Source organism: Triturus cristatus, chromosome 8, assembly GCF_964204655.1.
Source record: "Triturus cristatus chromosome 8, aTriCri1.1, whole genome shotgun sequence".
NCBI lineage: Eukaryota > Metazoa > Chordata > Amphibia > Caudata > Salamandridae > Triturus > Triturus cristatus.
Window position 1 is genome coordinate 1389912578 of NC_140591.1, and position 12465 is coordinate 1389925042.

Here is a 12465-nt window from a genome sequence, read left to right on the forward strand (position 1 = left end):
CGTATTGAACTGGAGGAACGGACTTACTTTTTCGACCGGCCCGAGGCGGTTGAGGACTGGCTTGACACCTTGCACCGTCGGCGCGGCAGGGAGGAACGAGCCGAGGATGAGGGTGGTGGATCAGCGGATCAATTGTGAACGAATGACTGGGGGTTCCTAGACAACCTTGCGTTCACCTCCGACTTGGGTTTGATGTGTTTATTTTTGGTTTTTTTAGGATTGTATCACCCTTCCTTCATCATTGGGAGGCTGCGGGGTATCTGGTGAGATTCTTCCTCCTCGGGGGGTTTTCTTTCTTTCCGTAGAGTAGGTTCATGTTGGGGCGACAGGCACACTGCGAGTTGGGGTGGCTGGATGGTCTTGTGCAGGGGTGCAGGGTGGGGGGGTGTGTAACAGGAGTTGGGGGGTAGCAGTAGGGGAGTTGTTTTTGGGTGGCGTTTGTTTTGTACCAGGCAACCAGTGGGCTGTTTTTTGCTCTCAACGTGGGTGGGGTGACCGTTGTGGTGGGAATGGGGGGTAGGGGATTGCGCATTTTAACATGGAATGTCAATGGTTTGGGGGTCCGATTGAAGCGAGGGGTGGTGCTACAATATCTGAAACGTCTCTCTCCTGATGTAGTTTTGTTGCAGGAGACGCATTTGGTGGGACACTCATGCCATGCTATGAATAGAAGGGGCTACCGTTTGGTGGCCCACTCTGGTTTCACTACCGGATCCAGAGGGGTGGGCATTTTGGTTCGAGCCTCTCTCCCGCTGGAAATCGATGAGGTGATGCACGACGACCGGGGGCGTTACGTGGTGTTGGTTGGCCAGTGGGAAGGACAGACTTTGTGTCTGGTTTCAGTTTATGTCCCCCCTGGGTTGCAAACCACCACCTTTGCGAATTTGGGAGGGTTACTGCTTGGGCTCCCGGAGGGCCTCCTGCTGGTGGGTGGCGACTTCAATTCTGTGGTATCGGGTAGAGAGGATCAGCACCCTCCCAGAGACCTCCCCGGGGCGCACTCTTGGCTGGGTGGCTTTATCGACACTATGGGGCTTGTGGACTGTTGGAGATCGATGCATCCGGGGCTTGCCCAGTTTACATTTCACTCTGGCGCCCACGGCTTCTTATCTAGATTGGACTATGTGCTGATGCCGGCCGCCCAAGCTCAAATGATCGGGGAAGTCAGAAATCTGGCTCGTGGCATTTCTGATCATTCCCCGGTGCTGCTACACTTAGATGTTGCCTTGGGGGCAGGGGGGAGGGTGGCACCGATTAATCCCTGGTATTTGCATGACCCCACAACTCGTGCCCTTTTGGTGAAGTCTCTTGACCGTTATTTTGTAGAAAATCAGGGTTCAGTCTCATCGGCCGTAACATTGTGGGAGGCTTTCAAGGTGGTCATCCGTGGGCAGGCCCTATCCTTGATCTCCCTTGCTAAGAGACGTAAAAACGAGGAGGTGGTACGCCTGGAGTCTGACATAACTGACTTGGAAGAGGATCTCGGGCGGGGGGTCACACGGGATAAACTCCATGCCCTTTGCCTTAAACAGTCGGATTATAGGGCATTGGTTACGGACGCGGCCAAGCTCACTAGTCGGGAACAACAGGGGCGCTTGTATGACGTTGGTGACAAGGCTGGAAAGTTGATTGCATGGCTGGAGAGGAGAGAGCGAGCGAGTCGTGTGGTCCCGGTGATTGTGCGTGCTGATGGTGTGAGTGTTACGGATCCGGGGGAGATTGTGAGCTGTTTTGCGGATCATTTGCGTGACGTCTACTCTCCGGTCTCGGAGAGGCCAGAAGACGACTCTCGTCAACTGCTACGAGATATTGCATTGCCGTGCCTCTCTGTCGACGATAAAGAATTGATGGATGCGGCGTTGACGAACGATGAGATAGCATCGGCGATTCGCTCGGTCCGTTCAGGAAAGGCTCTCGGCCCTAATGGTCTTCCGATCGAGCTTTACAAGCTTCGTCCAGATAGGCTGGCGCCTTATCTCCGCGCGATGTTTATTGCATCCCGAGAGGTCGGCTCCCTTCCGCGTGATCAACGTCTTGCAACTATTGTGGTGATCCATAAAGAGGGCAAGCCGCGTGATTGCTGTGCGTCTTATAGGCCTATCTCACTCCTGAATGCTGAACCTAAGATTCTCGCTAAAGTGCTCGCTAATCGTCTGATTAAAGTCATTGGTGACCTGGTTCATCCGGACCAGTCTGGTTTTATTCCGCATCGCAACACCGCGCTGAACCTGCGGCGCCTCCACTGAGTCCTCGCGAGAGTTGATTCTATTCAGGAGCCCACCATTTTGGCGTCCTTAGACGCCACGATGGCGTTCGACACGTTGGAATGGTCGTATCTCTGGGCGGCGCTGGCTAAGTTTGGTTTTGGACCCGGATTCATTGGATGGGTGAAGTTGTTATACGTGGAACCGCTGGCGCAGGTCGTGGTGAATGGTAGAGTGTCTACCCCCTTTGGGCTTGGGAGGGGCACATGGCAGGGTTGCCCCCTGTCCCTGCTTCTTTTTGCTCTCGCGTTGGAGCCCCTGGCGGCGTGGCTGCGGTGGGAACCCTCCATGACGGGTATTCGGTGGACACCGACGTTAGAGGATCGCGTGTCACTCTACGCAGATGATATTTTGCTCTATCTCACCTCCCCGCGGAAATCGTTGATAGTGTTATTTGATGTATTAAACTCCTTCGGTCGCAATTCCGGGCTTGTCATTAATTGGGTGAAATCCTGTGTTTATGTGCTGGTTGGCGACCCCCCTCTTCTCTCCCGTGGCTGTCCGATTCAGATTTCACATTCTGGATTTAAATACTTAGGTATCCACGTGTCCCTGAATCCGGCGGTCCGTTATGCTCTGAATCTGCTGCCCCCGCTCCAGCGGCTTCGGGCCGATGTCGCTCATTGGCGGAAGCTCCCGCTATCGCCGCTTGGCCGGGCAGCCTTATTCAAAATGATGTCTCTTCCACGCTTTTTGTATGCATTGCAGAATACGCTGGACGTGGTGCCCGCCCGATATTTTAGTGAGGTGGAGAGCCTACAGAGGCAACTAGTTTGGGATGGGAGATCGCGTATTGCTCTCGCTAAATTGACCCTTCCGTGGTATGACGGTGGCATAGCTCTTCCTGATATTAGAAGGTATTATTGGGCGTCCCAGTTGGTGGCAGTGAACCATGGGACATATGGCCCGGCGGTGAACCCCGCGTACGAGATGGATAAGCTACTGTTGCCGGGCAGAGATTTCAATAGAGCGCTTTATTCTACGAAGGGAGGCACTAAATTGACAGGCCCTACGAAAAATGCAGTACGTGCCTGGCACTGCGCCACCGCTGCTACGGGTTGGACGGGCCGTCTGTCTCGTGCGACTCCACTATATGCGTCTGATGCGTTGGGTGGTTTATGGCGTACTAAGGGCTTTGAGAAATGGGATTTGATTGGAATTAGTCGTGTGGGATCTCTGGGCGAAAGGCGCTTTTAAAACGTTTGAAGCTCTTCGGATGGAATATAAGCTGAGCGATAGGGAGTTCTTTCGCTATGCGCAGATTTGCCATGCGCTACTTTCCGCTTTCCCTAATCCTGCAGATATCCCTGAAGCCTCCCCGTTGGAAGATCGTTTACTTGATGGCTACCTGCCGGATAGTACTATTTCCCTGATCTACAAAAAACTAATCAATACTCGCGCGGACCTCCTCACACATTTGCGAGAGGTCTGGGTCGCCGATGGCCTAGAATTGGATGATGAGGACTGGGTCGCGGCCATAGCCTCACCGAAGGAGGTTGCCATACCGGCTCGCCTTCGATTTGTGCAGTTAAAGATATTACACAGGGTCTATGTCACCGGTCCCCGCTTGCTTCACATGGGTTACACAAGTGATGGTTTATGTTGGCGTGGTTGTGGCCTGCTTGGTACTTTTCTTCATATTCTGTGGGAGTGTCCGAAGGTGCTACGTTTCTGGACTGGTGTGCATGCAGTGATGGAGGAGGTTACGGGTGTGGCTCTGCTCCCTGAGGCTCGGCAATGTGTGTTGAATGTGTGGGAACCGACTGACTGCAATGCGGCACAAGAGCGCTGGGTGACTTTGGGCAACATGATCGCTAAAAGAGATATTGCACAACTCTGGGGTTCCGGTAGGCCTCCCACAGTTTCGAAGTGGAAAGAGAATATGGATTGGTGCATGTTCCGAGAGAAGACTGTTTACGTGGCTAGAGGCAAACCTAAGAAATGGAGTAAGATGTGGGGTCCGTGGAATTCCTACCGTGGGGATATATGCACTCCCCCCATGGTGGTCGCACCAGACGTAACGATGTCCCCTTGACTTTGATGGTCCTGGTCTTTCTCCCTTTCGCATTGCAGGATTGATGACTGGTCTCTTCCCTGCCCCCCGCCTTTCATAACACGAGTTGATGTATAATGTGCTGCATTGTTGCTGTTGTCCCCCGCTCATGAGAGAGCAAGTTCCTGCTAATGGAGTTCCTATGCCTGGTCTAAGTTTCTTTTTGTTGTCTTTTTTTTAAGAGAAAAGTTAATAAGAAACCTTTTTGTAGTGTTGGGTTAAGTTGTGGGCGTCTGCAGCCGTTACACGTGCAGTTTGCTCCTGCTCTCATGACTGCTGTATTATTGTTGTCCTCCTTCTTCTATGTTAGCGGCCGGCCCAGGCGGTTGTAGGCCCATGACTGTGAATATTTGATGTGTAAATAAAGGTTTTTTTTTAAAAAAAAAAAAGAATGTAGGTTGTTGTCCTGCTGAAGAAAACAATCAATTTATAAATTCCTAATCTGTTTACCGAAGAAACAATCAATTTGTAAATTCCCAATTTAGTAAAACTATTTATCACAATGTAGTGCAAAAAATAAGATCATGGTCACAGAATCACACAGAGATAAGAACTGCACAACAGGTGCCACGTAAGCCCAAAAAAGCCTTAAATGCATCCACAATCAGTCAAAATGTGTCCGAAGAAATGGCAACTATTTATTTGAAAAACAAATAGGTGATTCAAACCCATATCACCCGACTCGGTGAAACAATACCGTGCTGAATGGCACTTGCCATCATAAAAAACTATATCAAACATGAGCAAACAAAAAATTATGAATAACATCATTATCCAGCAGTAACACAAACCTATGACCTCCACGTGGAGTACACCGCAAGGGTGGAATAACCTGTCATGTATAAAAAACAGGTGGAGGTAGGCATAAGACATAGCAACAATGTATTAGGACAACAAGTTCACATTACTATTATAGGTCATTTGATATGCCAATAATATAATAGGACAACAGATACGCATTATTAATGTGGGTCAACCCATAAACCGGTGCCCGGGCAGTGGCGCACCCAAACTTAAGCAACTGTATTCTTGCAGTGACCATATACCATCAGAAATACACCCAGGCAACATCAGATTGGAGCATGTTAAAAACAAAATGTGCTGCCTAGGTCCATCACCCGGGGCATAATCAGTGATCCCTCCCAACCAAAACAGGCGGTGCCCCCGTACTTATTGCAACACAGAGTGTATCCCGGTGTGCTCCATGCTTCCAAAACAAGCTGAACGCTGTTGCAGTCCATTTTTTATGTAGCCGGACATTGCAACATGATCACGTGGTACGGTCACCAATGTAATGAAGACAAGCGATTGTCTAAAGGAAACAAAACCACCATGTTAGCCATATGTTGAAAGTGGAGTGCTTGATGTGAAATCCACATGTTCGGTGAATATAGATGCAAAGACTCTATATTAAAAACCACTAAGAAGAAAGAGTACGCACCAAATATTAAACAAGCACAATGGCGCAGCTGCTGTTACATGCCAAACAATAATACTCATCTAATGTCCGTTCTTTAAGACGCGAAGATGAAAGAAGCGACGGCAAGCACGCGAGTGGTAGTGGTGCGGCAAAGGTGAAGGTAATCGCGCTAAAAACTGGCGGCGCGCGCGCACGACTGCAAACACGCTAGTGGTAGTGGTGCAGCAAAAGTGAAAGTAATCGCGCTGAAAGCTGGTGGCGCGCTTGCGCGCACGACGGCAAGCACGCGAGTGGTAGTGGTGCGGCAAAAGTGAAAGCAATCGCGCTAAAAGCTGGCGGCTGTGCGCGTGCACGCGCAGGTGCACGCAAGCGCTAGGCCAGCAAAACGGTGTGGTAGCACTTCGAAAATCCCGCCTACTATATGTCTCGCCAGTGCAGCACATGCGCTGGCTCAGGCGAGACCTAAAAACTGCTGGTGCTCAGACCCGGCCCACTTAAAGCCCTGCTCCAGCCCATCTGTCTTTAGCTCACTTCACCACCTCAGTTTGAACCCAGCCATATGCACATCAGTCTTGACCCAGCTCCTCATGGAAACAGTCCAGCCCGAAACTGCCAGGCCAGGTACTCCCCGAACTAGAACACAAGCAACCCAGGACCAGTTTCGCCCTAGTTATGGGCTCATCAGCCGGTACAGCTTGGTTCCAGTTGCACAGTGAGCACATGCTGTATAAACCCTCATACACAAGATTTCTACATATTGAAACTCCATTTCAAGGCTATAATGCTATAGTGCCATGCACATCCTGGTGTAAAGTGCCAGGAAGTATGAGGGTGGCTTAAAAACAGCACCTTGCTGGAGGGTCTCTACAGCTCCGGTTGCTGGAAGCTGCAAAAGGCTGAAGGGCACGTGCCTGTTGTAAAATGGGTGGAAAGGCGTTCCTCGTGCACAGGCACGTGCTGAAAGGGCGGCACCCTCGCCATCCAGGTGAGAACTGATGGACACACTGGTCTAAGCACCACGCCCCCTCTGTGTTATTAACTAGAAAGCGAGGCCACAATGTGAAGTCTTTTGTATGCTAAATAGGTCTGAATTAGACCACCCGCCCTCAACACACACACACAGGTAGACCAGAAAAAATAAAGGTCTGTGGGTGGAGGGCGCGTTACACCGAGGCAAGAGCGGAACCTGTCCGTCCGCGTAGAGAGCCTAAGTGGGCAGCGAGGCAGGCGGACACTTCAGGTGCCTGCGCAGCCTGTTGTTCCCAGGCTCACGGTGCGAGGGGAGGAGGGGCGGGCACTGCAGCAGGGAGCTGGGGTCTGGAGCTGTTCGAAAGGCTGAGCTCAGAGCACATCTGTTCCCGCCGCCAACAGTGAGCGGATTAGGTTACTGCAGCTTCAAACCTCGGGCGAGAGAAGCCTGTCCGTGAGAGCAGCGGGCGACGAGGAGGCACCCAGCCTTCTGCACCCTCTCTGCAAGCTGCGCCCACTGCTTCCCCTGGCACGACCCCTGCACCGGGAGCGGAGAGCCAGGCCAGGCTGAGAGGGAGCCCGGGGGCACGTGCGCCTCCTACACTGAGCAGCAGAGCCAGACCCTCTGTCACACAGACGGATATTTAGGTTTTCTAGGAAGGAGCCCCGCACCAGCCCACTTCACACCGAGTAAGCTGTGGGGCTGCTGCCAACAGAGCAAATGCTGCCTCTCTGGCAGCCTCGACCCTAACGCGGAGCTCATATCTCTCGCCGCCTGGATCCCGCTTTGAGATCCTCATCCCTGCCAGACAGGACCCTGTCGGAGTCTCTTCCCACCCAGCCTGGACCTTGCAAGGCTCTATCCTCTCCTAGCCCCGGACCCTGCAGACTGGCCCTCGCTCTCAGGCTAGAACCCGCAGAGCTGCCCTCAGTCCCAGCCTAGTCCCTGCAGCCTCCCCTCCGCGCCGGTGCGCACTGTGGCACCGTTGAGAGGCTGCCGTGTGTGTGCGCGCCGTGTGTACCACCTCCTGGCACAGTCTGCTGCTGCACGCCTGCGCCCGCCTCTGCTGCCCCTCCTTGCCAACGCGCTCAAAGCATACTCCGATCTCAGGAGGGGCGCCTGGCACAGCCGCTCTGCGCACACAGCTCCTAGGCTTGGCTCGTTGCGCACACGTGTGGCGCAGTCACCCCGTGGTGCCCGAGTCGCTGCCCTGCACACTCCCACACTGGCCGTCGTCTTCAGCGGGAGATCACATCTGCGCAGCCCAGACACCTCCGGGAGTTCTGTTTTCAGAGACCTTCGGTGTCGCAACGTTTGCTGTCCTGATTCTGTGCCATTTGAAGCGCCACGGCGCAGAGTTGTGCTGGACACTCGTGAAAGCGCTGGAGCTTGCTAGCTCCAAGACTGTATCCTGGGATATTTTCCGTGATTGGCGCTGCTGCGGGTGCACACATTTTGGACACACTGTTTTGGAGGAGTAAAGGCTGCGTTGCTGTTTAGAGTCCCATTTACGCACTTGTTAGCGCAAGTGCTGGACTGCGCTTGGACACTGTCTCCTGCTCGGCGATCCATCGCCCTCTGTGCCCGCACCCCTGGCCCCGCACACGCCCCTCCGCCCCGGGACCATGCCGGCCGCCGCCGGGGACGGGCTCGGAGACTCCCCCACCAGCAGCTCCCCGGACTGCTTCTTCGGGAGCGGCAGCGGGGAGCGCTCGCTCTCGGTCCCCGAGGAGGGGTCCTCCTTCCTGCCGGCCTCCGTCAGCACCGTTTCCCGGGACAGCCTGCGCAGCTTCCAGCACACCAAGCGGGTGGGCAGCTACCTCATCGGCCGGAAGCTGGGTGAGGGCTCCTTCGCCAAGGTGCGCGAGGGCCTGCACGTGGTCACCGGGGAGAAGGTAAGGGCCCGCGTTTGTGTGTATCCAGGAGGGGTGGAGGGGAACGAGGGGTCTGTCGGTGCTGTCCCGATAAGTAGCATCGACATGAGTTGTTGGAAGAGTATATAGGTGTGTGTGTGTGGGGGGGGGGGGGGGGTCGCACAAAAATGCTTTACTTTGAGTCCCGGAATGAGTGTGAAATCGTGTGTAAAAAACGAGCACACACACGGTTTTTGGGCTCAGTCCCGAGTTTTGCAAAAGGATAGTTCCTCGAGCTAGCGTAGTGCCTGTGTGAAACCATGCAGATATTTGTTTAGCGAAGAGGATAAGGGTGCCCAAACGTTGCTTGGATCTTTTGTGCGTGTCATTTTCTCGGCCACTATAGGTTGACCCACGTGCAAAAAGCGACCTGATACTGTGCGCACTTTTGTATTTAACCGGTTGTTTAACATAAAACAGGTGATTGGCCGACAAAACACAGATACGAAGGGGCTTATTTACAAGCGCCTTGCGCCACTTTTACGCCCTTTTTAACATGGGAAAAGTGACGTACTTGTGGCGCAAGGAGCTTGTAAATAAGCCCCGAAGATTGCAATGCCGAGGATAAAAAGTAGTAATGGGGACATCTCTTCTGTCTACCTCGACGCCCAGAGGGTTGGGGACTCTGCACTGCAGCAGCGAGGCGAGTTCCTGGGGGGCTGGTCTGCCCGAGGACACGCCGGGAGGGCCTGTGGTCGCTCCCTGCCCTGCAGGCTCACTCTGCCCTCCAGGCTCACTCTGCCCTCCCGCCGTTGTGCTGGGTGTTCTGTGGGGCATGGCGGGGTGCTGCCAGTGTCACCGTGTTGACAGCGGTGGCACAGACTGATGACTTTTTCGCCAGTGATGCACCCGGTGAGCACAGCTGACGAACTCTGCCTTCTAGGCGCACTTTCCTCGTCTGCTCAGCAGACTGCGCCCAGTGGAGGAGTTCTGCGGGCGGAAGGACATTGCTCTGGTTTGTTAGATGAACTCACAGGAAGTAACTCGTGCCCTAGTGACAGATCATCACCTGGTCACCGTGTGCAAGCTCTTGAGTTCCTGCAGCAACAGCTGGTAACTGTTAGCTGTCGTCGGTGTAACATTATGTTGTAGCTTAATGTACAGCATTGAATACTAGGGCATTGCTGGCGTGCACACAGCGTGAGCAGAAACGCGTCCATTATCTGTGTTCCGTCCGGCATTGTAATGATATATTGTTGCATGCTGTGTATCGCCCAGTTTTATTTTTGTTGCGATGCGTGCATGCAGACAGCGCAAACAAACACATCCATTTGGCGTGATCAGTAGTATAGTTTAGTTTATTGTACTGTTTTTATTGGTATCTTCCGATGCTGTAGTTTGTCTTTACATATAGCGCCTTGACTAGTTATGCCGGTGACTCTAGTACAGCCAATGTTCCTGCAGTCATGTTACAGAGCAAAAGAGCGTGAGCAAATGTCACTTTCAGCCTTAGAGCGCGGAGTGCACGAGCAAAGCTTTGGACGTGCGTAGTCCCACTACCAAGGCAAACTACACCGCACGCGCAGAGTTCCTTGGCAGCGCATCATGCGCGCGCGCTGTCCGTGCATCGAGTGACCTGTGATGCACCATTTCCGTGCTCCGAGCTGGAATCTGTCTGTGAAGTTAAAGCACTTTAGCGCACGCTGTATATTAGGGGTCCGTGGCGTAATGAAACTTGAGAGGGGGGGGGGGAGGGGGGGTGCTGCACGTATACGGAGGGACCCCCCCCCCCCTCCGGATTCCGTCAGGAGCTCTCAGGCTAGACTACTGTGCTGAGGCTGGCTCGCATTTGTTGAGCCACTGTTGGGGGTAGTAGGGTCCCACGTGTCGCATAGTAACCCCTTGCATGGCACAAAATACTTAGCTTTGGGTACATGATTGCTGCGCACGACTTCCTTCTTTTTGGACATTAGTCTGTGTTTGGTTGCAGAGGTAGCCCTCAAACCTCAGCTTGGCCGTCAGATCAACAGCAGTCTCTTCCCTACTTACAAGGGGTGTCACGGGTCCTATTCAGCATCTACTGTCACCTCCCGTAAAACGCTGTACAATACAGAATGGGCACACGCGCAGTGCTTAATTTGTAAAAAAATAAGTGCCAGGGCCCGCAGCTTGCACCACTCACTGTCCCTGCCAGCGCAGCCAATGGCAGCATCAACACATTTACTAATCATCACATGTGGGACAAATCAGACTATTCCAGGCTCCCAAAGCTATAAGAATGACGTGGGCAGCAGTCAGTAGTCATTTTTTTATGTATATAGAATTGATAAACAACTCTTGTTGTGCTCGTCTTTAAATCAGACAGACTTTGTCACCATGTGGCAGACTGTCACAAGCCCCGGTGTTGACAATTAAGTGCTGGTGCCGAGCACCGAAAACCACAGGCTCAAAATTAAGCACTCCACGCGCCTTGTAGGACACTTTCACAAGAGAGGGATCTTACAATATTAGCCAAGGGATTCCAGAAGAAATATTCTAGACGGCTTTCCCTTGGGGAATTTGCCCCCAGATAGCGTGAAATTGTGCACCAGTTATACATCAAATTATGCTAGAAGTCAGAGATCCTTCTAATTCCAGGACTTCTTTAGAGCAGAGCAAAACGTTTTTTTTAAATATCCCTCAAATAATTTAGGAAGCGCATCCTCCTGCAAGGTGTGGCCTCCAGCATTTGAAGTTGAAGCAAAGAGCAGAGCAGCAGGGGAGGATAAGTGGAGGAGGGAAGGACTTCAGAGCATGGAGCAAAGTTCTCCGCGATTTCCCGGTAGCAGTTATGTTGGTAGGAAATACGTTCCAGAGGATGGTTACCCGAGCAACGAAGCGTGGGCAGCCCACGCGTTTCTTCCTGCAGGAAGGCGCTGCTGAAAAAGGGCTGAGGATCACAGGCTTCCGCAGAGAACCTAGGCCCGCGTTGGATCCGCAAGACATGGAAGGTCTACGCATGGTGGACCTGATGGCCAGAAGCCAAGATGGTATTCTGGATCCGGTTGCAGGCTAGAAGTCAGCGCAGTGTCTCAAGGATGCCCAGCAGCTTCAGGCCGAGGAGGGCACATGCAACTGCCTTCGTTACTCGCTCTTGGCGACTCACCAAATATAGGCGGCAACGCTGGTGTAGACTCTTCACCTTACCTACTTTAGAGGTGGATCACGGCCAGCGCTCCTTGGACTACACGAGGAATGGGAGCATCCCATTTCACGTCCCATGCATGAGTGGCCTCCCTGAGTCTTGACTCAAGGCGCTACCCTGGGGTGCAACGAAAAGCTCTACACCTGGGAAGATGCGCATGTCCTGTGCTAGCACTGATGGTTCTGGGCACGCTCCCCGATCCCATGGCCAGAACTTAGTAGATGATCCCAACACGAGAATCTCTGTTTATGGGATTTCTGCTCACGTCCAACCATGAATAGCTGAAGGCAGTGGAGGAAGGGATCTTGCGAAGAGTTTGAGTCAGGGGTAACTCAAAGCCGCAGTCACGAAACAAACCCTGAAAGAACACCAAGCCCAATCAGGGGGAGTAAAATAGATTTAAAGTAGTACGAGACAAAGTGCAGAACCCTATACATCAGTGGCACCCCAAGACAGTGAGTAAGCCTGCGATTAGTATGGAGGACAGGGCACTCCCATGCCAGGCGTGCTCCCAGATGGCAACACGTGGAGGCCTCTCCATGGAGGGTCATCCTGGACAATGTTAAGTGCTGGGAATACTTCTGAGAACACCAGGACCCAAAATGTTATGTTAAGAAATGTGTTCAGCACGCTATATTCCATAGAAGGGTGCCCAGGCGCAGAAATGGGCATCACATTAATCCGTGCTCTATGCACTTGGCTGCACAGAACGTGGTTGTTT

The 12465-nt window shown here is 52.8% G+C and overlaps 1 protein-coding gene across 1 annotated transcript in view; it reads left to right on the forward strand.

Annotated features, from left to right (window-relative positions):
* Window positions 1-7045: 7045 nt before the first annotated feature.
* Window positions 7046-12465, forward strand: part of HUNK (hormonally up-regulated Neu-associated kinase) — a 91521-nt gene continuing 86101 nt past the window's right edge. Inside the window, exon 1 of the mRNA XM_085623107.1 lies at window positions 7046-8602. Coding sequence (XP_085479233.1) covers window positions 8333-8602 — 270 coding nt within the window. The 5' untranslated portion in view covers window positions 7046-8332. The remainder of the gene's footprint in view (window positions 8603-12465) is intronic.